This window comes from Catharus ustulatus, chromosome 14 (assembly GCF_009819885.2).
Source record: "Catharus ustulatus isolate bCatUst1 chromosome 14, bCatUst1.pri.v2, whole genome shotgun sequence".
NCBI classification, from domain to species: domain Eukaryota; kingdom Metazoa; phylum Chordata; class Aves; order Passeriformes; family Turdidae; genus Catharus; species Catharus ustulatus.
The window spans coordinates 19,317,423-19,344,578 of record NC_046234.1 but is presented as its reverse complement, the minus strand read 5'-3'; the positions used below and the strand labels follow the sequence as shown (position 1 = coordinate 19,344,578).

At 40.1% G+C, this 27,156-nt stretch overlaps 1 protein-coding gene across 3 annotated transcripts in view; it reads right to left on the bottom strand.

The window, feature by feature from the left end:
- Positions 1 to 27,156, bottom strand: part of DIAPH2 (diaphanous related formin 2) — a 163,251-nt gene that overhangs the window by 95,364 nt on the left and 40,731 nt on the right. For all 3 annotated transcript variants that reach the window (XM_033072238.2, XM_033072239.2, XM_033072240.2), the window contains 4 exons: positions 11,663 to 11,764; positions 10,299 to 10,393; positions 8,498 to 8,599; positions 2,426 to 2,665 (listed from right to left, as the gene is read on the bottom strand). In XM_033072238.2, coding sequence (XP_032928129.1) covers positions 2,426 to 2,665; positions 8,498 to 8,599; positions 10,299 to 10,393; positions 11,663 to 11,764 — 539 coding nt within the window. The remainder of the gene's footprint in view (positions 1 to 2,425; positions 2,666 to 8,497; positions 8,600 to 10,298; positions 10,394 to 11,662; positions 11,765 to 27,156) is intronic.

Genomic DNA, 27,156 nt, shown 5'->3' with positions numbered 1-27,156 from the left:
TAAAATTCATTTCTTTGGCCCAATCATAAACAAGTTTCTGCAATATTCATCTTTATTTTTAACACAGTAGATACATGTAGGTCTGCTTGATATTTAGAATCAATATCTGTACTTAAAAAATCAAGTCCAAAGCCTACTCTTTTAATGGAAAATAAGATGGGTGCTGTTTGAGTGCAGTTTAGCACATGCTATTTAAATACAAACACAGAAATGAAAGGCAGGAGCATGGTTGTGTCTGCATGCACCTCCCATACTCATATTCAATATATTCCAATAACCCACCCATTATTTTATTTTTTATTGAACATAAATGCAATACCTTTTGTATTCAGTATTTTCCTGGCAGTAATTTTGCCCAACAGATAAAACATTCCTTGGCTTGTAAAGAACCTAATGGCTCAAGCTGATTTCTGCTGCCCTGCACACTCCAGCCAAGGGGATGGAAAGCTAAAAGAGCCCATTAAGTTGTGCTTACAAACCAAGAGCTGGACTTTGATGAACCTCCTGGGTCCCCTCCAACTCAGGATATTCTATCATTCCATGATTCAGGATAAATTTTTAACACTGTGTTGTTCAAATTTTAAAACACAGGTTTGGAGTCTATGGCCTTTCTTTGCCCAAGAGACAGAATTTGGGAAAAACACGTTTAGTTTAAAAAGAAATTCAATAAATGGGCAGGTCAGCAGGGGTGCAGGAAGCAGCTCCAGCTGAATGCTGAAGCATCAATTGGAGGGTCAATAGCAGACACCCATTGCTTGGGAAAGGATTCAAGAGCACAGCAGGACCCAAATCCAAGAGACACAGAGTAAGGTGTTTAATTCTGGGAGCCACAAAAACACCACCAGAGCAAATCTGTTCCCTTTTCAGAGTGTAAAGCATTGAAGCCATGCCAGCCACACCAGGATGAGCTGGGTTTGCCCAGGTACTCCTGGATGCAGCTGCAGGTGGGAGGGTTAAATGTGACAGCCAATGCAAGCAGAAATTCATGGACGAGCCATCACTGAGTGACACTTTATTACAGCTATGAAAAGGCTCCCTATTGATTTTTATGAGATTACAGACCTTCTCCTACCCTAGAAATCTGTCCCCCCTCCCCAAAACAAGGGCTGCTGGGCAATAAATGTCCCCTCATCTGTAATACTCAGAGTGGATAAACAGCTTGTCTTGTTCTATTTGCACTGTGAACAAAAAGTAACATCCCAGCACTTAACAGGTAAGCACACATTGATCCAGAATGCTGCAGAAGCTTTATTGGGCTGGGCTGTTGGTTCTCACTTTAATTCAACAGCAGCTGGACCTGCACATCCCAAAAACAAACCTCTCTCCTTTCAGCTCCATTCCCACCCAGCAGAATTTTGGAGCTCCTGAGGGGGCTCCTGCTGCACTGGGGGTTCAGGAAGCAGCTGGATCCTTTGGACATTCAACAAGCACTGCAAATTCCCCCTCAGTGCACTGCTAGAGCAGCTTCCCTCAGCCTGAGCACATTTCCTGCCATATTTCTATTTTTTACAGAGCTTTCCATGCTCAGGCAATGAAGATGCTCTGCTGCAGGCACAGCAATAAGTGCTCTCACTTGCCAGTCTTGATACATCCCAGGAATTCTGATGCTGATGTCTCTCATTTGAACAAAATTAAGTTCTCTGCCTTCTGCCAAAGGTTGTTTACAAATCATTTCTATCTTCAATAACATCATACACTGCAATATAACATCCAGAGAGATAATCTGTTTTTAAGGATTTGCAATTACTATTCAGTCATTAGCCTTCTAGCTCAGTCCAGACTGGAGTTGTGCTTTCTTTTCTTTATGTTTTATTAAAAGTTGTAACAAAACCAGATCTCTGTGTATGAAATGATCAGCTTGGTTGTAAAAACATTTATTTTCCAAAACCAAACATCTATCCCAGATCAATACTTGCCTTTTTCCTTCTCTTTTTTTCAGACTGTATAATGTAAGCACTGCATCCAGTAAACAGACAATTAATTTTAAGATTGCTCAAGAAACAAGCAAAAAAAAAAAGTCAATACAAAACTCTGGTCATTGAAAAGTGAATTCATGACCTTAGGATTCTTCATCATGGAAATGTGTACACAGGCATCTCCCACCCTGCTGACAGCTGACTCAAAAAATAATAAAACTGTCTTATCATGGGCAGGAAGTCCTCTAAATGATAGTCACTGGTGTAAAAAAAGAGTTATAATAACAAAATGCAAAACAAAGGCTCCTAAATTCTGCAGAGGCTGAAATAGCTTCCTTAGGAGCACAAAATAAATTCATGTTCAGATGACCCCTGGAATGCTCACCCATCTCCCTGCCCATCAGGACACCCAGAGTGCAGGCAGTGAACCCCTCTGCTCTCCCTGCCCTGGGCACTGCCTGCCCTGGGCACTGCCTGCCCTGGTGCCCTTGGGGTTGCACAGCTCCTACCTTGCAGAGGAAGCTGATGTTGAAGCCCAGGGACTGCGCGTTCCTGGAGCCAGAGTTCATGTAGTTGCCCAGGAAGAGCACCAGCTCCAGGAGCTTGCTGAAGCTCTCACTCTTCTTGAGCTCCTCGCAGGCCAGGGTCACTGCCATGATGTCAGGCTTGATGTTGTTGACGTGCTCCTCGAACATCAGCCGGAACAGGATCCCGTTGAGCCGCGCGCGCAGCATCTTCACCGAGCTCATCTGCACAGTCAGACACAAAACAACCTGGTGATTTGTGAGAACAGCCTGCACTGACAGCCCCAGGCTGGGCAGACACCAAGTTACAGCTGCTGCATGCTTCCACTGCCTCTCTTGCATTTCCAGGTGTGAGGGTGGGGCTGAAGATCGCCTGATCTGCCTCACAATCCTCATGGAAATGACTGGAAACCCTGAGAGCCCAGGACCTCACCTCTCACTTTGGACAGGAGCTGCTGGTCTGGCCAAGGTGGATGCTTGCCAAGGGGGTGTGTACAGGTGTGTACAGGTGTGCACAGGTGTGTACAGGTGTGCACAGGTGTGTGCTGGACTGTCACAGTACACTGCAGGTACAGGGGTGGAAGAGCTGTACTCTCTGCACCTGATTCTTGAAGCCACAAGCCTCTGAACACAATAGACCATAAACCTCCACTCCCCTTGGATAAGAACTATAAAATTATTATCTCTGAAGAGACTTTTGAGATCTCTCTCTCCCCAGGAAGGAAGGCATCAACAGATGACCCGAGGATGACGTCCCATCTGTTGGTGGCTATTCCCCCATTGTCTCTCTCTCCCTTCTTTTATTTTGTTTCCTTTATCTCTCTCCCTCTCCCCTCTATCACAAACTGAGTTGCTGGCACTCAATAAAGCATTGCTGCTTGTTGCTGAATAAAACTTGAGTCCCTTCTCGTTTGCCTTTTGCACCCTGGGGTCAAACAAAGCATCACAACCCCGCTCAGGCTGTGCCACCAGGATCCCTCCACCTGTGTGTTACAGACACCTGGCAGAAAAAATGGCAGGTTATAAATGCTGACATTGTAACACAGCAAATGACAGAGCTACTGAAAATAATCTACAGTGCTGGTTCATTAATTGAAATCCCCAGGACCGAATTCAGCAGGCTAAGTAACAAAATATGGCCATGTCTTCTGTATCTTGCACAAGTGATCAGAGTTATTTCCTCCCACTTAGCACACCGTAATTCACAAGAGAAATTTAAATGAGGGTGAAAAAAAGATGTACTGAGCATTTTTAAACCTCTTGAAATTTTTAATTTAATTGCAAGAATGATTATGTTCCACATCTATCTCATTTCACTTAGTAGAATACAGAAAGATTTCTTCCCCAGTGCATTCAGCACCAGTGGTGCTCCTGAAGTTTTGCCATGTGACAAATCACAGATCTTGTCTATCAAAATAGGAAGATTTTGATGTGCTCCTGTCCCTGTTGGCCAAAATTTGACCATGGTCCTTTGAGGAACCACGATTTTTCTGCTGGTGCCATCTCCCAGCAGCCAGCAGCAGCAGCAGCAGTGACTTGCACAGGAAGGACTTGAGTGGCCTGAATAATAATGAATTCATTCTAAATGAACATAAACATGAAGGCACTCCAGATGGTCTCAAACAATTCCTATGATCAGGCTGGAACAAGGAAGAGGAAAGGATCAGAAAAGAAGCATTTCAGCAGAACTAGTGATCTTTTTTTATAAATCTCCATTGTCACAAATTTCTCTCTGAGCCTCTATAAGCCAAAATTGTTGAAAGTCTTGAAACATTATTCTTCTAATCATTCTGTATTTCAGAAATATCATACTGAAAACATCTGCCTTGAAAGGATCTACTTAGACTAATCTGCAGTAGATGGAAATTAAAATTAATCACATAATTTGCTTTAACTTTTGTAGAACAATCTCCAATTGCTGTTTTTACTCAAAATAACACAGAAAAAAAAGTTGTTGAAAGCTTTAGATCCCAAAAGCAGAGTGCAACAGAACATGTACAAGCCCACAGGAGAGTGTGACATAAACATTTGTGAAGGATAATCCTTGAACTTCAGAGAGGTGTCCTTTCTCCTTTCTCCACTGTGTACTGCCATGGAACACTGAGCATTTATTAGCTTTTGACCACCAACCCAGCAGTAAATTTTAATTGCATTCCCTGACCTACATAATATTTTAAGGCTGTCCTGATAATTTCCTAAGAGCTGTTTCATGTGGGATGTTTCCTTAAAAGCCAGAACATTTTTATACACATAATGCCCTTTAGGAATCAGTAGAAGATGGTTACAAATGCAATTTTAGCTCCTCCTGCCCTGGTTTCCCCTTTTGTGGATCTGTTTCTATACCCACATGTCCAGTGGCAGAGAAAGAGTGATCACACACTGAATTTTGAGCAATCTCATAGAATTTGGTAAGGAGCAAAGCTTACATTCACACAGAAAACCCAAATTCTTTATGCCTCTAAATAAAATTAGTGTTAAAGGCCTGAGAAATAAAACATTTAAACATGGAACAGCAAGCACTGGCTTCCACTGCAAAAGTGAAAGAAATAAGAAAATGGAAATTTCTTTTCCAGCTGACTGTCAGTGCTGGGCTGCCTGTCATTATTTCCCCTTCTGGGCTCTCATAAAGGTCTTGTCTGAACTCTCCACCTAATCAAGTTCTTTATTCACTTCTTTATACTTTATTATCATCATTCAATTCTCAAGCCCTGTATTAAAATGAGCATCAAAGGCTACTGGAGAAAGGCAAAAAGCACAATTAAATTTGCCTCACTTCCTAAGAAAAAGCTGACATTCCTCTAATAAAAATTTGTCAACTTACTAGGACAACTTAGCCTCTTACCTGTGCTATATTAAAGTTGCCTTTTTTTCCCTGGAAACCTTCTAGGAAGATTAATTCTGCAGCAGCTCACAAAATTACAATGAGGCCAAACAAGCAGCCAATAAATTCAATTTAAAAGACTGAATGACTCTAAACAATGGAGGTGCAATAAACTTGCACAGCTCTGCCTCCCAGCCAGGAGTGCTCCTGACAGCTGGTCTGGGCACACAGGGAGAAAAGGGACAGAATATGCAAGTTCACACAACTCTTCAGTCAAATTTCTGCTTTTGTAGCACCAAAAATCTTCAACTGGCACTGAAGTGGAAATGCAACTCTTTACTGAAGCTGCAGCTGTTCCCACAGCATCAAAAAATTAACTCTTGAACACAAGGTTTGCAAGTGGAATTCAGATCAGATTCTGCCTGGCTGGGTGAATGTTCCACAGCTCCTTCAGTTAATCTGTTCTTCCTGCTCTACTTCACCATCAATGCAAAACTTCCTTTATAAGAAGTTGTGTTGCCTTTTTTGATCCCAGGATATAACTTCAAAAAGGTCCAATAACTAATTAGAATATATAATTGATTTTAACATTTCATCTAAATGAAAATGCAGTCCTAATTTACATTTACATATCAGCTGAATATTAAGTTAATTGGTCCCTTCAAGTAAAGTTAATCATTTACTAAGTATGGTTTTTCTACACAAATTTTAAGCAACTTACTCCAACCTTTATTAAATTTGATGGGCCAAGTGATTCTCCAATTAGCATATCTTAATAATTAACACACCTAAATTTACATAATAATAAGGGGGACACACTTTAAATAATATTTCCTCTGTCTGCTATTCCTAAAGTCAAGGTCAAGATTATTATTAATGGGAAACTCCAAAACTGATTTGACACATTGGAAAAAAGAACTTCAGTTAATATTTCAAGTTCAGCTGCATTTCTTCCAGTTTAATGGACAGCTCAATGATATCAGAACCAGAAACAAACTCAGCATTTTAGCAGCAGCAATGCAGTCAGAGGCCTCTAGAAATAAAATACTGGTTTTTATTAAAGCAGATGGTAAAGCTGAATAAGCAAACAAGCTTCAGGAAACTTGGTTCCTTCATGAGGCAAACAGCACCATTTGGAGATGTTTGATTAAGCAGTTTTTGCTAATTAACGTTGCATTAAACACTTGGAAACTCTCTCAGCTTTCCTCCAGTGTTTCCTCAGGAACACAAATCCCTGGGACAGTGAGCAGGGCCAGGCTGGCACTGCTGGGAATTCAGGGAATTTTCATGGATTTGCAGTAAATGAAGGAAAAGGCAAGGCAGAACAGCAGCACCCAAAGCAGAACTGGTGTGGGACAAGGCAGGGTGATGTTTGGAACAGGGAATGTGTGGCAGGAGGAGGGAGCAGAAAGGATCCAAGCCAAGACCAGGGTGAAGCACTGCAGAATTCACAGCAGCAAAATACAGAATTCCCAAAATCAGAGGCTTCCCTTGTCCTCATCCCTGCACCTTGGCAGCTTCCACTGTGCCTTTCCCTCCAGCACACTGCAGAAATTCTCCCTGCACTAAAGCCAAGGAATTGCTCACTTTGTCTGACAGATTCAGGCAGGGGGAATACCCAGAAATAGGGGTAAATATAAAATATTATATAGTATTATAATAAAACATTATATCACAACAGTTATTATATTATTACAAAATAGAATCTATTATTATAAAATAGAATATTACTATTATAAATTATTATTAAATTATTCATTATTGTTATAAAACAGAATTATAGAATAGAATATATTAACTATATTAATTATAATTAATATATTTACATTTCATAGTATTATTACAATATCTATATATATTATATATATATCACAATACCTCTATACACACACATAATATATCCATAAATAAGTTTTGGTCTGTTTAAACACATAATACATTTATATGTTTATATTCTGTGCATGCTATTATTGCTCAAAGAAAGTAGCAAATATGTATTTATAGAGATTTTTAGATTGTTACTGATCAATAAATGGAACTTCTTGCAGTAAGGCTAACTAATGGATCCCACTCCTACCCAGATTCCTCATCTTTCTTTGGAAAAAAAATATTTTTGGAACTTTATGCCATTTATTAAAAAAAAAAGAAAAGGAAATCAACAGGCTAAAGTTTTTCAAAAGAAGCCACTGATATCTTTCATTTTCTAAACCCTCTCCAAAAATCTCATTAGGACAAATCACATTCTGTTACTTCCTCAACCAAAAAATAATGTAAAAAAAAAAACCCCACTCAAAAGGCACTTCTGAAGCCAAATTATGCTCAAATCAGAGCTTTTTAGTAAAAAAAACCAAAAAAACAACTCTTTTAAGAGGCCTCTATTTCTGTTTTAATGCATTTTAATGTACATAATGCCTGAGAAATGCAGCAAGAGCAAACACGGCTCCTGTGGAGTTGGGGAGAAATCCTGAGCACGTTCCAGGGGCTCTCATCATCATTTTCATCTCTCAGCTCAGGAAGGGAAGTGAAAACAGGAGCTCATTTGCCTAAAGACTTCTGAGGTCTTTGGAAGACCAGAATTGATTTCCAAGGGCTGGCACAGAACTGAGGAGCTCAGTGTGCCACCAGCAGGATTCAGTGATTTCTGGAAACGCTGGAATTTCCTGCCAGGAGCAGGACAGGGCACAGGTTCAGTTCTGACACAAACCCCACCTCTCCTCAGCCACTTTGCTGCTCTGTGTCTGTATAAATACAGATTTTTATCAGGGCATGCACACATCCATATAAAACATGGATAGGGACATATTAACTCTTTCAGCTGTTTACAGGTGTTGAAACAAAACAAAATTATCAGAGTTGTCAATGCCATGGGGCAAATTTCTCTGCTGGAAGGCAGAGTTCAGAACTGTTTAGTAAATATTCAAGGCAAGACAGGTAGACCAAAGATGTGGTCTGGGCACAGGAGTGTTTGCTGCTTTTAATGCTCTGCTGGAATTCCTTTAGATAAACACCCAGAGCACAGAATCAGAGGGGTTCACACTGGAAAGGACCCTGAAGATCACCTGGATCACTGCTTGGAACCTCACTAATACACCTTAAAGAGAGTTTTTATTACTATTTACCAGGAAAGGGTAACATTTTCCACTGCAGGTCTTGCAAAAAGAGATTTTATCCCTAAATTTGTTTTTTATTATGTGCCAGAATGGAACTCTGCAGTTAATCTTTGCACCAATACATACCACAACTCCAAACTGCTCTGGCTCAGCAAGATCATTATATTCATCCTTTAATTCAGCTAAGGCATTGAGTTCTTTCTGCTCAGGAAGATTCTTCACCAGGTTCTAAAACAAACAAGGCATTATATCAAATGTGCTCCATTCAACTAGCTAAGATATTAAAAATAACACACTTAAAATACCACAACATGGAAATGCACGAGGAAATTACGGGACACTTATTTTATTTAACATTATATAAACATCAAATCAAAGCAGTAATTATTTAATACAGACATCAGCTGCTCTGCCACAGTCTCTGATTTGAAGAATGGATTCAAAGGTTAGAGTATCATTTTTCAGGGTCTGACAGCACCAAGGAGTTTTGTCTCTCTACAATCTCCTTTTGCCCTAATGGTTGCATCTTGCCCATTAAATATCAATCAAGAAATAACTGATCTGTGTAGAACATGACAAAAGCAGTAAAAAAATTACATCCATTAGACATTCAAAGTATCTGTCCACAAAGTACACTTAAAAATACCTTACAAAGAAAAAGTCAGCATCTTGAAATTGTCAGATTTTTGGATGGCAAATATACAGGAACTCAGGAAAAAGTTTAATTTGCTTTCAGATTTATCCATGTCCCCAAAAAAAATTGTGGGTTATTGTATCTTGAGGTGTCAAAATATAAATATGGTAAGTATTTAAAGTGTTTATATTAAGACAGAGTAATAGTATATTTTAAGAAATACTCAGTGAAAGTGTAGATTTACATTTAATATATGGTATTTTTTAAATAATGCATTAAATATTGCATTTTTGAAAGTGTAGATTGCACTTAATGTATAATATTTTCACACACACAAGTTGAAATCCAAACAATAATGCATTTGTAGAAGAGGAGATCAATATGAAGCTACTCTGCACTTCAGCTATCCAAGGTGGGGTTGTTCCCACCCTTGATTTTTGATTTTACTAAACCTGAAGGTTTCTTAATCACCTGATCTGGCATCTCTGATCAATAAACCAAGTCCTCAATAAAATTAAGGCTTTGCACTTATTTTCAAATACTGAAGCAACTCAGTTTAGAGCAGAATAACCATTCTGCAGGTCCAAAAAAGGAGGAAGAAATGAATTTGGAAAACCTTGGGGGAAGGGGACGGAGGTGCAAACAGGAGACAGGGAAGGATGAAAGGGTCAGGAACCTGAACCTGTGCATGATGTGAAATAAAACAGCACCAGTTGAGGGTTTCCATGCTGCTCTGGTGGAATGGCACAGCTCAGACACAGGTGAACGCTCCTCTCTGCTCCCAGAGGGAGGCACAGCAGCTCTATCCCATCCTATCCCATCCTATCCCATCCTTCCTACTCTGCAGCTGAGAGATTGGGGGCTCCAAACGATACCAAAGCACCTGAGAGCTTGGAGGTTTGATTTGCAGACAGGTTTGGAGTTGCAGCAGCATCCTGAACCACTCTGGGAGTTTTATCTCTCAGTAGAGAGGCAGAGCTGGAGCAGAGCTGCAGCCACAAGAAACCACCTGAAACTTCATTATGCACCAGCCTGAATCACCTCCAGCTTGTCTGCAAAGCTGAAACGTCAGAGTTCTCAAAGGTTTCCTTTTGCAAGGGGGAATTCCAAGGAATTCTTTGCTAACAGTGTCTTTGGAAGGCAGTTTTAGTGCTCCATGTGACCACATTCAAAAGCAGAAGTGACATCAATGAAACACAACTGATATCCTGTCTTACTCTTCACTTCTTACTCCTTCCTGCCATCTTTATGTGGAAAATGAGCTACAACAAAAGCAGAGGGATTTTCACATACCTGAATCAAGGATTCACTCAGCTTCTCCTCATCCACCTCTAAAATGATATTTTTTATTTCTTCGTAAGGCAAACGGAAGGAACCCAAAAATATTGCTGAAATTCAGAAATACATCATTAGAATCAAAAAAGTCAGAAAAGATCAATATACAAAGGCAAACCATTTCTAACAACTGAAAAATCAGATCTCCATCTCAATTGTGTTTCACAGCTAAGTCTCCCATATAAACAAATGCTACATAGGCACACTACTGCAGTTTGACTTGGAATTAATTTCCTTTCTAAGAAATGGAACTATGACAACAATTTTAACTTTTCAATCAGCCTCAGTTGCTCCCTAGCAATGTTACTTTCCAATAAAGTTTTATCTTCATGAATGACATCTGCATTCCTACTCAAGCAGACCTACTCAGCCAATAATACATTATTTTCATCTATTATTATTATTTCTTCCATAACCATGCATGAATAGCTGTACTGCACATACAATTCAGTAAATTATATTTATGTGATATTCTAGAAAAAAAAATTCACATCACAGGGGTAATGAAGAGCTGGGCAAAGTAAGAAAAATGCCCTAACTCCACCACTTTTAGGGTAACTGAACTTATACAAGAGACACACATAATGCAAACCCTTCAAAGGTGGAGTTCTCAAAGCAATTTGATCTCAGAATGTTCTAAAATCTCAAGAGAGCCTCATTCAGTAAACTACAAAGAATTCCTAACAGATGGACCAGCATAACATTGTAAAAAGTGTTTTCTCTTCAGCCTAACTCCCATGGCTGATTATCCTGCATCACATCTGAGATTTTCCATCAGTTGTGTCCTGGTTCATGTTCTGCTCATGGATGTGCTACTGCACAATGCCCACATCTGGGTTACACACTTGTTTGCCATGGGCACAGCTGGACTAGTGTCATTCATGGAGCTTCTGATTCAAATGGAAGACTCTACCACTCTTAATTATCAATACTATCTTAATGATTTCCCTCCACAATTAAAGAGGAAAGGAACAAGTTAAATGACCCAAGTGGGTGTTCTGTTTCCATTCCCAGCAGCTGGACTTGCCCTGTGGCCTATCTGGCAATATCTTCCCTTGAACCTCCATGTCTTCCTTGCTCTGAGAAGGAGGAACAATTAGGAATGGCCTCATTTTTCATTTTTCTGTGTTACTTTTTTTCATGTTTCTCAAGTTATACAGCAAATTCAGAATGTGTATTTAAACACCTCTGAATTAAAGACTCATGCTCAAATTAGCAGTTTCTAGAGAAAGCAATTGCACATGTAAATAAAAAATGAATTTATGAACAATGAGGTGCAGATGCTACTTAGACAGTGACCTAATGCCCTTCACACCACTTACATAAATTTTGTGCAGATTTTCCATCCAAAACTCTTAATTCTTTGATCTTCTTCTTTGACTGAGCTGCTTTCTTTTCTTCTGATTCTTCTACAGGCTTTTTGGCTGAAAAGTAGGAATTTATTAAATTCTATTCATTATTACAACTGTTCAATCTTAGCTAACAGCAAGTCCATTAGCAAGCCACAATAATACATCTTCTACAATCAGTTCAAGGCAAAGTGACTGCACTGCCCCAACCCACTGTAAAACATCCAAACAAAGCAAATATCCAAAATTGAAAGGAACAAGAAACAAAAATATGACAATGAACAATTTTCCCAAGCAGTATCAAATAATATTTATGTATTTCAACCCAGGAAGTTTCACTTCAGCTTCAATTCATGGCAAGCATTTTTTAAAAATACAGGGATATGGTGTCACCTCAAAGCACATGAGTGCCCTCTATTGAAACATTAATAATATTTATAAATTCCTCATCCAAAACAAACAACATAAATCATTTGATGTTTATCACACTGAACAAAGGTATGTTTTTATTAATTTATGTTGTCTGTGGCAAAGAACAAAACTAAGAAAACAGTGTATATTTTTTAAGTGATTTCTTTTAAGTTAGCAAGATTCACTAGCCTTATAATCAGCACTTCAAATTATATGGAAATAAATGTGGCATTGGAGTACCTAAAAATATAAGCTGATTTTTTGCATAATTTAAAACAGTCAATTTTCACAGAATTTTCTTAAGCATTAAATAAACCCATTAACAAGGATTTATTTCCTTTTAAATATCACATAACATATTTGGCACTGAAGGAATAGAATCTTAATATGCTTAACATTAATTGAACTTAATGAATATTTTAAGTCATTCAAAAGTAACTGAAAAACTGGAAAGTTAAATTAAGATGAAGTTTCGAGCAGACTGAATAGAGTTTTGTTCTCTGAGCTCTATTTTTTTGCTGCACTATAATGAGCTATCATGGGTTTCATTACAGGTATTTCCCAAGGAAAAAATGTTAATTTTTAGTGTGAAGAATAACATAAAATCCCAGTTTCAATCTCTTTATTATAAAAATAAAAGTACAGAGAACACAGGAACTTGTCTCCTCACACCCAATACCAGGAGGAAAACATCTGGCAGAAAGGAATTCTGCTGGGTTTAGAGCCCAGCTTCTCTTGGGCATGTTGGTGGCAGCACTGAGGCAGCCCCAGGCAGTGCCCCCAGCCCCAGCTCCCTCTGAGGAGCCCAAATCAGAGCAATCTGCCCCAAAAAAAGACTGAACACAAAGCAAGCCCTGCTCTGCCCTTCTCTGTGAGCCTCTTCCAAGCAGGGCTTGGTGCTTGGGCATCAGCAGGAAAGCCCAGGGCAGCTCAAACCAGCTCCAGCTCAGTCCTGAAGTGACACTGCAGCCAGCAATCAGCCCCTCATCACTAATTGTTCTCAATTAAATGAGGAAATCAGACCAGGTGCTCAACAGCACAAAGGAAAAACCACCCAGGAGATAAAAATCAGCTGTGCCATGGGGAGGCAACAAAGATGGGGAGTTGTGTTCTGTCACAGCCACTGCAAAGCCTGAGAGCTGAGAAGGACTCAGGAGGATGAGAGAGATCAAACTGGGTCTGTTCAAGAGTTCAACCCCCCAGACCCCCATGGATGGAGTCTGCAGAGCACTGAACACACACACAGGGCACCAGGCTTGTCACATTATCTGGGAGCACCAAAGGCAAACCTGCACAAACACACACCCAGCTCCTTGGCTTGCAAACTGCAGAAGTTTAAAAGCAAACTGAGTAATAAATGTTTTTGGTAGCAAATATCACCTCACAGCAAGGAAACTTTCTACGTGGATAATTCCTGTGAATGAGAAAGAGCAAGTAGCAAACACCTCTGTGAGCAAGAGTTCAGGGTAAAGGTGCTACCCCAGCCCAATGCAAAAGAGGCTGGAAGTTATTCAGCTGCTGCAGTACCAAAAAAGAAAAGTGGTTTGGGGTTTAAGCACATAACACTCTGTAAACAGGCATGCAGAAGTGAGGCAGAACTCACAGCAGGAACTGTGCCTGTGCAGGGCACAGCTCCCTCATCACCCTGCTCACCTGTCAGCAGGTGCACCCCTCTGCTGGGTGTAAAATCAGAACCACACTCAGACCACAGCAGGTCACACATCCCAAAATTTCATAACAAACCACAGCTACTCTGACCTACCCAAGCCTGAAGGGCTGCAACACCACTGCTTACATCATCCAATCAACAAACATTGGATGTCTGAGTTAGAGTCATTTCTTTCTACTTAAAAAATGCCAGACAATATGTTCTTTCCAGAAAGTTCTATCTTTCCACACAGTTCACTTCATGCCAATTCACAAAAACCAGAGAAACACCAGACCAGATGCTTATGTGGCTGCACTAAAGCCACAATACAGCATCAGCAGCAGCCTTACCAAGCCCAAACTCCCAGGCAGAGACAGTACCAACATTTCTACATCAGGAATTCCCAGAATCTCCCCAGCACCGTCTCAGCCATGCTTGAGATGCCATGGAGCATCAGAGAGCTCTCCATGCTCACCCCTCTTCTGCCAGGGGCTCTGATCACAAAATCCACCTCAGCAGAGATTCAACTGTAACACAACCATGGATTATGGAGCTTGAAAAATAATTAACTCAATTAAAAAGATACTTGATACTTTCCAGAATTCAATACACCATTGCTGACCAACCTCCCTCCCCTTGTCAGGTTCTCCTTTCACAAGTGCCTGTTTAAAGATAAAACACTTCTTGGTTTGATGCCACAGAACCAAAGGGAGAGATGAAAGAAGGATTTTACAGCAGACAGCACAGGGCAGCTCAGAAAAGCAAGATGAAAAATCAATCTGGAAGCTGAAGCAGCTGTATTACTTCATACAGACCTTGGAGTTCAGTGCTGTGATTATTCATTACAGCACTTTGATAATGGTACTGGCTTACATCTTCATTCAAAATCAGCTTTTTTCCAAAACAACAAGTCTTACAGGCAGCACTGAGAGCTGGTGCTGCCATTCCCAGGTTTCCATGCAGAAATGGGCAGAGTTTCAAACACAAGGTGCAGCAGAGGGAGATTTTCCTCAGTCCCTGGAGCACAGAACACTGAGAGGGACAGGGCAGCTCAGCCTGGAGCCCTGGGGTGGGACTGCTGAGCCACCACTGCACCATCACCCCCAGCAGCTCCACCTGCACAAGGTTTGGGTTTTTGGGCTTTTCTTTATAATTTTCTGTATAATCTTCTACCTCAAGGCAGGCAAAGAGGGAGAGGGAAGGAGAGGCACTGTGACAAACCAAAGGAGGGCACGTGCCAGCTGGAGAGCAGAAAACTCTGATGGAAACTCCAACTCTGCACTTCTCACTTCTTTCTAATTTACAGCTCTATTAAGTGAGCAATAATACATTTGTTTATCAGTGTTGGAGGGAAAAAGCTGATGCAAGATGCTGCAAGGCATTGTTTGCTGCTGGTCTGACATGTCCCAGTGCATGTGCAGCTCAGCTGTGCCTTCAGTGATCCCTTCAGCTGGGAACTCATCTAATCCCACTGCAAGGGCCCTGCTTGGAACCCTTCAAACCCACCTAGGGTATACAGAACCCTCAGCAAAACGTTATGTAAGTATAAAACATATTAATGATAACTGTGACAACACACACAAACAGGTTAAAATACTTTAGAGACTTAATTAGGAAAAAATTCTACCATCAGTACTTCTGGAGCAAAAAATAAAGAAGTATATATTATTCTTGAAAATTATAATTTTAAACCTGTTCATTAATTTAGCTGCTGAATGGCCTTAGAAGTGGCCATGACTAATTTTTTTTAAAATATATGATTTTATTTAATGATATTGAAGCTGTTAAAGCATTTTATTATGAGCTGAAATGTCCAGTTCATATGAAATTCCCTTCTTTCTTTAAATTATTAATGAACAATTTTAATAAAGAATTAATAGCAAAAACTGTCAGTCACGAATACGATGAGGATGAAAATTAAAGGGAGATAAAAAGGAGTACATTGAATTAAAGCATGGAGAAAGCAGATATTTAGGTGAACTTGAGCCTACCTTAACCTGAGCCTAAGTCTCCAATTTCTGTCAAGTCTGTACACACAGTGAACAAAAACATCCTTATATTATCATGGGGAATGACTGAGTAATTTCATCTTATTTCCATCTGGCAAGTGGCTTCCCAATTGCATTTACCAGTATTTGGCAGCAAAAGTAAATATACAGAAGAAATGAACTGCTTTGTTATTCCTTCTACCTGAGAGAAGAGCTATGGCTAGTGCAGGAGCTTAGGAGGAAAAAAATTAAGTGTACATACAGTTGTGAAGGATGTAAACTACACTCACAAGAATAGATTTGAGCAGCTGAAAGCAATAATTACACTGAATTTACCCCCCCTAAAAAAAACAAACAAACAACACTGATGTGATATGACTTGGTAGAAAAATGAAATAAGGAGCTAGGAGTGCCACAGAAAGATTAGAAAGTAATTTGTAGCACAAAAGTTCAGTGAATTCTGCTGCAACACAATAAAACTTCTCCAAGTCTGGCTGAATTGATCATCTCAGAATGCTAGTGATGGTGTTCCTTTTCTGTGTATTCCTAGGGACACTCAAAAATGGAAATAAAACTCAAATGAAGGGGGAGGAGGAGGAAAGTCAAACACAAAGTAATCCCAAATTTGCACTTGTTGTTTTCCCTCAGCAGTTCAGCCACCCTGAGGGTGTCCCTGGTGTGCCCACAGCATTGCCAGGGAATGGGGCTGGGGCACAACAGCTGAACATGAGCTCTGACCAAGTTTGGGTGCTCAAGGCAAAGTGCACAAAGCTCCTGCTGATCATCACCAATCCAAAGAGTGCATGGAGTCACGGAATTGGAAAAGCTCTCCAGGATCCTGAGGTCCAAGCAGCAGCCCAGCACTGTGTGCTCCAGTGCCACACCCAGGAGTTTCTCACAGCTCCAGGATGTCCCAGTTCCCTGGGCAGCTTGTGTGAATTAAAGCTTGCCAACCCCTTCAGTGAGGACATTTTTCCTGCTATGCCATCCAACCCTGCCCTGTTTCCTCTGCTCCTGCCCCTTTGCCTGGAGAGCAGAGCTGTGCCAGCAAGGAGAGCACAACAGTGCAGCCCAGCAGAGCAGAGGCCAGGGAGAATTCCCTGCCCAGCCCTGCATCCAGGGACACAGAGAATGCAGAGGAGAGGCTCTGGGAGAGGCCAGAGCTCACAGAGCTGAAGCCCAGACTCCCCTGGATGCCAGCAGCCACCCTGCAGAGCATGTGCCAGGCAATCCATGGACTGCACACACTCAGACTAAGGTGGTTTGGCACCTAAACTCATTTACAGCCTTCACTCTGTCATTTGGGCTCTAAGTTTGACAAGCAGCAAACAGTCTCCCCAAATACCCAGAGAGAAATGCAGGAGCACAGCAGATGCCAGCCACGCCTCCTGTAAGTTCAGGCAGCAGCTGGGGGATCTCATCTTTATTCCCAATGCCACCTGGCATTTTTCAGTTCACCTAAAATCACTCAGTTACCAATTCCTGAAGCAAAATTAATTAAGCACTCCTGCTGTCACTCTGTCCTTTCTGCAATCAGAAGAGCTCAATACCTGGTACAGCAATAAAAAAAGAATTATTACAAAGCAAGCAATTGATCTAAAAGAGAATCTTACACTGAGCTCTCAAGATAAAAAAAAAAAATAAAACTAACAGGGAGGAAAAAACATGGAACCTCTTGCAATCTTCTGTGCTTTTTGCCTAATTAATGTAATCAAGCTGAAGGAAGTGGCATCAACCCAACAAATTATGCTCTGTGGAAGAATAAAAAAGATCATAACTTAGTTTTACAAATTAGTTTTGCAAAAAAAAAAGTAACAAGGGATCTGTATTCCTATTAATTGTTCTTATAATTGATTGCTACTTTATTTGACCACCACATTTAATTACTACTATTTATTTCACATGAAATATTCCTTGCTCTGTTAAAATTGCCCTAAAATGGTTGTAAATAATCTAATTGTCAATCCCTAGCAAGAACTTGTGCAGCAAAGTTGTGCAGCTGAAGTGGCCTTAATTACCCACTCTGCATTGGGATGGCTTTCAGCTTTCTATCAGCAGCATCAAGGACATGCCTGGGCCACAAAAAAATCCAAAAAAAGACAACAACCAAAACAACCCCAAACACACCCACACCCAATTTCACAACTGCTTTTGCCCCCTCCTATTTCCTGTGAAAGTTGCTGCTTTTGCTGTCACAGTAAGCAAATGCTAACAATTCATGACACACAAATGGTCACAGAAATACAGATGAACATTAGAAACCAAACAACAGCAGGCAAACAAGGATTAAACTGAAAAGATCCTCCCTGGGTCTCATTTGCTGGGCTGGAGATGTGCTGTGAGAAGCTGCAATAAAACCCAGCAGCCTCCTCCATGAGCTCTTCTCCCCATGAATACTGAAATGGGAGAAAGCCCCAGGACTGTGAACCTCCTTGGCCCTTGGCAGGAGCTCCAGGATCTGCCCTGGAGGAGCTGGGACAGCTCCAGGATTTGCTGTTTTTGGGGTGTGCTGGGCACTGGGGTTTGCACAGCCCCAGCATCAGTCCCTGCAGTTCAGAACCCAGAGCAAGTTTTGCTCTGGGGGAGAGAAGATGTTTCCTATGTAAATAAAATGCTGCCCATAATAGCATTTCTAATTTCAACAGTCACATGGCCCATTGTGTTTTTTCCCTCTGACATCAGGCCACCATCACCACCAAACTGAGACAGGACAGCTGGAATTATTTCCCACATTCTGATGGGTTTTATCCACACAATTTCCAAAAGTTTAAAAAAAAAGTATCAAGACTCAAGAAAAAAAAGTCATTAAACTGCTGTCATATTTTATCAAGATTCTAACAAGCTCATTTTCTTTTACAACCATGAGAAGTCTAACAGGGATCTTTTAAATTATTAGTTCACCTACTGCTCCCCTTGATGAAGCCATAAAAGGCTTCACAAACAACTAATGGGAATCATATTTTCCAAAGGAACTTTCCAAATTATCAAGCTAAGATCCCAAGATCCAAAAATCCTTTTATACAGTCAAGTTAATTAGATATTGGTGTTTAATGGAACACACTAAAATGTTAATAAAAATGAAGTGATAAATTGATTTCTTCTATCACTGTGATATCTGACATTTGACAATCCTGACTAAATATTGAAACACTAAGTAAAATACAGATGTCCAAACAGAAATTTCAATATTCTCTTCCTTTTTGAAGTATTTCTCTATCATCAAGGTTTTAAATAAACATGCATGCAAAGCACTTGGACAGTAAATTCCAAAGGGTCTGACTTTTCAGTGTAATGCAGCCCATCCTGGTAATACACTCTGCCCTACAATCAACAACAAATATGCAAAGTTACATTTCCATTGACTTAGCACACAAGAAATTTGATTTTATGATTTTATGTTCCATTAAAAGAATTCTATTATCTTATTTAGAGTAAAAAAAAAAAAAAAAAAAGTTCAGAGACATCAAGGCCAAATAAGAACTTCACAGGGTAAAAGGATCACATAAAAAATAATTGGGAAATGATCTGTCTTAATAGATTCCATTCATTTCAGCAGTAAAAGTCAGCACCCCATGAGGTTGACTGGTAAGCACAGCTTTGATAGCTGATCAATAGAAAATAGGATAAAAAGATAAATGTTGGGAAATTAGTCTTCCATAAACAAATGTTTAAAGTGAAACCTAATGAGCTGCACAAAGCTAATGAGCCCCCCTCTGCCATGGCAGCCCCTGGAGCAGAACCCCTGGGGTTCAGGCAGCCACACCAGGGGCTCCTTGGAAGAGAAGAGCCATTGCCCACTGTCCCCATCACTCTAACAAGGTCAGCCCAAGAGTTTCAACATCCTGGGACACTGGAACTGTTCTGAACAACAAACAGCAAGGCAGGCATTTGGTGACAGCCACACTGTGGGTGCCCCCCACTAAATGGGGTGGATATTTTGAGATGGATGTTTTACTGTGGATATGCACAATTTGGGTCTGCCTCTCTGAGCAGTCTTTGAAAGCACAGAAATAAATATAAATTAGCTATTAATGAGGTTTTCAATGAGAAAAAAAAGCAGCAGCAAACCAGGATGACCAGAAGCAGCAGGGTTAAAACTCTGCAAAACAACACATGTGTTTGAAATAGAAGTGCAGTGGAACAGGTTTTAAATGCTGAAAGATCCTGAGTTCACTGAAGACAAAACACAATGAAGACTTGACTATGTGTAAAGATGTGACCTCTGGCTTTGAAAAAACATCAACTGCTGGCAGCTGAGAAGTATTTCTGTCTCCTGGATCCTGTGCACATCAAGCAGCAGGCATTTGATGTATATTAACATCTATTTACTCTTCTGGCTGAGCATCTGCTCTCAGTCACCTGCTGAAGATGAACTCCAGGGCTCAGCCAGCCTTGGGTGGCTCTGTGTGTGTCACCACCTCAGATTTAGCCTGGAAAAGCTTTCTTGGGGTCCCCAAATGTTCTGAACACACCCAGGTGCTCAGAGAACACACAGGCAATGATTATCTGCCTTCCAGACACACACACAAGATAAATTACTGCCACATTACAGCATTAGTCCTAGGGGACCTACAGGGTACTAAATTAAGCTGCTTGCTTTGTAGCAGACTAAAAATAGTGCAGAGCTCCAGTGTCTCACCTTGAGCAGCAGCTCCAGGCTCCAGGGTTCACCTCAGCACATCCTGCACAGGCAGCACCCACTGGACATTCTCAATTTAGCAGCTGGAACCTGTGCTCTGCTTACCTCATCTATTACCAACACAAGCAAAATTTGGCTAAAGTGATTCATTAAGAGGCAGTGTCTCTGTGCTAATGAGGCAAGTCTTCACTGAAACAACAACAAAAAGTATAACACAAAAAAACCCAAACCAAACCAAAAAAAAAAAAAAAAAAAAGTCAAAGAAAACTTTGACATTTACTCCACAGGTACTCCCATTCAGAATATGCAACTTAATGATAATTCCACACTGCCTTTTACCATGTGGACTTTTTGCCTTTAGGAAGCCTTTAAGGCACAGCCTTTCCACAATGGGAAATTATTCTGCAGTGGTATTCTACAATAATTACATTCCCACCTTCCAGAGCAGAATAAAGCACCTGAAAGGAAGAAGTTTCAGAGACATTTCAGTTTCTCACATTGCACAAGACACACAACAGTCACACAATATAGAGTTGTAATTATAGCTTTACATCCATTTGAGATGATTAATAAGTAATTCAAAAAGCTGATACTTTTGTTATTATCTGTACTAATGCCTATGTACCTAGTATTTTCAATTTCTCAATGAATTCAGAAACTTAATAGCATGATTGTTCACTTCTAATCCTTTAGATAGCTTCTGAATATCTTTTTCTCCCAAGAACCTTTATTCATGTGGGTAACAACTAGAAATGGCAGAAATTCCTGCAATAGCAGATATTCTGTCCAAAGCATCCTGGAACAGCATTACAGGTGAAGCACCTATCACTCAGAAAAATGGTCCATGTCAAGATCAAGAGCAGATGACACATTTTTGGGGTTTCTTTGGTCAGCAATAAGAAAGGAAAAACAGTTTTGCACATAAAACATAAAATCCATGGAGAGGGCATCATTTTTCAACAAACACAAACACTGCAGGTCAGCACAGTGAGCAACTGGAACCAGGCCATGAATCAGACACATTTTGTCAGTTCATGCTTTGGCAGGAAAAAAAAAACACATTCTATTTCTTTTGATGGAAAGTAGATTTAGGAGGAAGTGCAGGATGTGCTGTGGTTCTGCTGAACCATGCAGGGGACATCTCTTTAATACAGCCTTGAAAGAGCTATTTCACAAGACAGACCATAAATTATAACCATGGCTGTGTTTATGATGGGGTTTTATTTATTTAAGCAAATACATTGCTATTCCTAGAACTCTGCTGGAAGTCTTCAGGAGAGTGAAATATCAGTGCAGAATCTGTTTATTAGTCAGCACCAACTGTCCTGGAAAGTAGTTGGGCTGCTCTCCATCCTTTCCTCTAGACTTTATTCTTCCCCTACTTCACTCAGGTCACAAATTCCCAGCCAATGTTCAGTTGAAGAACCTGCCCTGGAACACTCAGTTGGAGTTTCCAACACTGAGGAAGTTTCCAGAAAATGTATCTACAGCTACAAACACATCAGAAGGCAAAAGGAATTGTTTTAAAACATTCTGCACAGAACCACTGAACACAGACCTAGAAGTGACCTCCAACTCCTCATCAGTGTATTTTATGTACATTTACAGAGAGCAATTCTTGCACCTGAAAGAGAAGCCACACTTGAAATTGCCACAGTGGATAATCTTAACAATTCATTGAGCAAAGGATTGCTGTCAAACCCACAGACTGATTTAATCCTATAAAAATCATATAATCACAGAATGGTTTAGTTTGGAATGGATCTTAAAGATGATCTTGTTCCAAGCCCTGCCATGGGCAGGGACACCTTCCACTTGGGCTGTTCAGAGCTCCATCCACCCTGGCCTTGAACACTTCATGTTGAAAGTACCTAGATTCATATTAAACAGATTTTCAGAATATCTAACCTAAATTCCCATGAAAAATACACTTGCATACTTGAAGAGGAACATCTTCTGCAGGTTATTCTTTCTGTTTTGACATTACAGAAAGCATTCTTCTCAGTCTAATCTCTTTATTTATTCATACAGAAGGGGTTTTATTCCAGGAATATAGATTTCTATTTATTTAAAAACAAACAAACCCCATTTCTTTTTGCAGTTCAACACAGATTCTTTTTTCAATTCAACTTCTGAATTTCTTTTTCATCGAATTCATAGGGAAAAAAAATACTCTGTAAGAGCATTATAGATCAAGAGTGCTTCATGAATGCATTCATATTTCATGCTAATTAGTCTTTGTACACAATCCCTGTGTCTGCAGAGCCAGTACATGTGTCTCTGTCCTCAGCTCCTCATTAAAGGTGCTGGGTTTCATTGGAGCACTGCAGCACCGAGCCCCAGGCAGATATTTGGGAATGCAGAGCTGCCTTGGCTTCCCCTGCTGCATTTCAGCAAGGCCATGCACACCAAAGTTCCAGCTCCTTGGAAAATGAGGCATGCAGGAGGTGCAGAAGGCACTAAATACCACCAGAGTTATCACACAGCAAGCTGGAATTCCAGACTTCTGGAATAAACAAAAAAGATTCTTCCACTTCTCTAATGGGAACCTCCAGCACCTTCGATGCTGGACAAAAACCACTGAACCAATTTCCTCTGTAGGAAAAACCCAATGCCTTGGAGAGAATTTACCTTCCCTTAGCTTGTTTTTTTTTTTTATAGTCACAACTACTCTTCCATCTTCTCTTTAAGATTTTCATTTTCATATTCTGATAATTCAGGTATAACAAATTAATACATGAATTCTGCAAGCAACCACCTAAAATATAGCACACTATAACTAAGACAACTCAGTCACAACACTGCTATAAATACATAGAAGAGGTTTTTTTAGACAATACATATCTGTGTCCACTCCAATTTCATTTCAATTCTCTTGAAATCCTTCTGGTGAAGCTTTCTGACAAAATTCCTAATTGAAACTTGCAGAAAACCTGAGCAGCAGGGAATTTGTTACTAGTATTTTTCAGAAGTTTTTTCAGTGCCAGAGATTTCTTCACCAAAAGAGAGCATTGAAGGAGACACACACCAATCTCCAAAAGGCAGGTGGGTAACCAGTTTAGAACTACTACAAAACATCTATATTATATTGTAGATATTATTTTATCTATATAATATACTATATCTGCTAGATAATCAGTGTAGAACTCCTGCAGCCACACAGCAACCAGCAGGATTCCTCATTTCACATCCTTGCTCCTCAAGTCTCCAGCAGGAACTCTCACCTGTCCCAGTGATGCTCCAAAAGCATCAAGCACTGCCAATGAAAATAAAACTGAAGGAATGGCCTCCACCTTAGAGCACTGAGAACAGACAATGCTGATGCTGAAATGAGCTCATTTCTGCAGGAATTGGGTGGAATTCATTATGTTGTACCTCCAAGCAATCCATGAATAATGATGGCAGCCTTCAAACAGCCCAGACCTCCAACTATTCCCCACCTGGCTCAATCAATGCAACTTAATTTGCACACAGGCTGTTTGATTTTCTGAAGGTGCAGTTATTGCAATTCTTTATGTAATGCTGATTAGGATAGAGTCCAAACTTCTCTGTCAGAACCTTCTCATGGAACAAGGTTCTGAAAAAAACACTAACTCTGCTGCAGATGTAAAGCAAGCAAGCTGCAGGAACACCAAACTGGAGACAGGAAAATTGCATCTATCTGACCCATTCCTCTTGATTTCCCCCCTTATGAATCTTCCACAAAGCTTTTAAAAGCAGAGTCCTAAGAGACACAATCAGAGTGTGCCAGAGCCTGAGAGCTGCAGTGAAATCCTGCCTCTGTCCAGCCCTAAAGCATGAGCATTCTGAAAGTGTTCTATAAATAAGATTGAACAGGAAAAGAAGACAATAAACAAAAACAGCACAACTGACACTGAGCCTAACTTCTGAAAAAGTCTCAATAGATTTTATTTTTTCATGTGGGATATTCTTCATTCACTGTCACATGATGACAACAACTACAGTTAGTAGGTCACACCAACAAAATGTATTTTACATGTTTGTTTTCTCAGTGACTCCATATTACAAACTACCTTTGACATACAAATTAAGTTATTGAAAGGTAAGTACATTAAAATGTCATTTGAAATAAAATATTAAGAACTGATAGTTACAATCTTGACCTCCTAATTGGAGTTTTTACTTTCTTTTAGACCCTTCTGAACACTATACTCATATCAGTCCTTTTGTCCCATGATGAATGAAATGGGTCCTGATGCTCTTGAAATAAGACTTGGACTCTAACATAATTCTCAGATCATTTAAGAATTCAAAAATACAGAAAATATACCAAAATACAGAGATATGCATATGCAAATCTATACTAGATGGTAATAATTTCAGGCAGCAGTTTATTTAAACCATGCAAAGCTTTTTTTCACCCTTGAGTTTGAGAGTTTATCTATTGGATAAATCCAGTGGAGAAGAGAAGGAAAGTGAAAACCAGTAAACTAATAACTCACTTTATGGTACTTGAATTTATTCTGTTGCTGAAAAACAACAATTTCAAATACATCCAGAGCTGAAAACAAACCAATGTGCTGCACTTGTGTGTGAAGCAGATCTGCTGACTGCTGACCTTCGTGTGTAATGCAAGGAAATGAAATTCCTCTGCCACACAGCCCTGGGTGACCCTGCACTGCAAAGCTGAGCCTGCTCTGCTCTGGATTCCCACCCTCCTGCAAAGGAGAGGCTGAGCAGGGGAAGGAAGCAAACAAACACAGCCTGAAGAATCAGCAGGCCAAGGGAGCCACCTGCAGTTTGCAATCCTGAAGCAAAGCCACGATGAGTTCAGAGGATTTTCTTCCCTTCTCTGTTCACAGAGCAGCGTAGGTAGCTGAGCTAGAGCAGCACAGCTGTGCTCAACACCAGAGATTTCTGCATTCAACTGAGCCTTGCTGCCTCACACCTACCAATACAGCTGTCTAAAGGAAAGCTGGCCACAGCTGAATCCACTGAAAGCTTCCCAATGTTGAAGTTCTCTGATGAATTAGATCTGGGCTTCTCAGCATTGCCAATTCAAAGCCATTTTTTAAAAGTGCTAATTGCTGCTCCTTGTATTTACAAGTCCCAAATGCAAATGAATGCAAAGAGTTTTCCTTCAAGTTTAATGGTGCACTGACCTATTATATTTTATATAATTTATACATTAAACACATTTATATACATGTTCTATACATTACATACATTACTCATAAAAATCAAAACCTGAACATTTTGCTCATGTTCTGTTTAATTACAGCTTACATGGAAGTGTGTCTTTTCTCTTGTCCCTTTCCACTCAAATTTCCTTCATGTGAAAAATGCAACTCAGCTATCAAGACCTTACTCCAGTTTTGAAAACATATGAAAATGATTGTTGGATTGTATTTTAAAAGTCTAATTGTAAAGCAACAGAACCCTGATCGAGAAGTTTTCCCCTGAGGCAAGTTGGATGGATAATGAATTCTGTATTGGAACAATCCCAGTAGTTACAGACTATTATGTACTAATTACTACCTTTACAGACCTACTGTACACATAATTAATTTCTTCAGAGCACTATCATTCTTGACTGGCAAAATACACAACCTAAATTACAAGAGGCAGAAATTACCATGATCCTTTAGGGAGAAGGCATTAACTTGCTTTGCAGTGTTTTGCAATTAGAGCATCAATCAAACAGTGAGAAATGATTGTGATAGCAGGCCCAGCACTGAGGATTGTCACAGGTCTGGGTGTGGGATGTGTCACAACCTGTGCAGAGTCCCAGCACTGCAGCCTTTACCTGGACCTGGCAGGAGACAGCTGAGCATTCAATCCTGCATGGATTTAACATTCCAGAAATTCAACAGGAGCTTTTTGACATCATATTGCACTGAGCACTGGAGACATGACAGTGCTGCTCTGCTCTGCTGGTGGCCAGAGAGAAAATTTCATACCAGTTAAGGGACAAAAGCAAAGTTTGGTAAATGAGTGCTCAAGGTAACATGACCTGCTTCAATAATTTCAAAGATTTAAGTAGGTTCTTGACAAGAACACTAATATTTTCAACTGTTAATTTCAGTTTGTTGGGGGGGTTAATTTACAAAATTAAATTATACACACCCCCAACTCCATCAAAAAACAGTAGCCTAGGTTTCCTGAGATGTACAACCACACTGGATTAATAATACAGCAATAAAAAATTACTGTTCAACTTGATAACAATATTTCTCCCCAAAAGTTCCACCTCCCTTCAGCTCTGGCTGCATTCCTCTAAAACAAACAGCACTGAAACAGCAAGGCAGTCACAGCTTGCTGATAGCCACATTAAGTCATTTTTGGAGTATCCTAAAACAAAACTGGGCTTAATGAGAAAAATTCACCAAGTGTTTTACTCATTGTACCAAAGAACCATGAACAGAATTCAGAGGTTTAACCAAATTCCAGTGCTGCCACTTACACAGAATCACAAATTGTTAATAAATGTCTACACTACCAGTTCTTTTACTTCAGTTACCATTCCCACTGGCATTCCAAAATTCCACAGAATACAAGACAGTAAACACTAAGTCATCCAAAACTGCTTTTGGCAATTGTCAGTTTGCTTCCACTCATCCCTTTGTTTGTTTTACAGGCTGACTGTGTTCTTCAGAGAATATCACATGCATTTCTATTTGGCTTTTTATCCTCTCCAATGATGTACCTGGAGACCAGCTCATGAAATGGGACTAAAGCAAGGGGGAAATCTGATCCCAGATGATGCCTGGAATAAATATTTGGGACATTTTGGAGCTGCTGAAGGTAAAAGGGGAGGAAG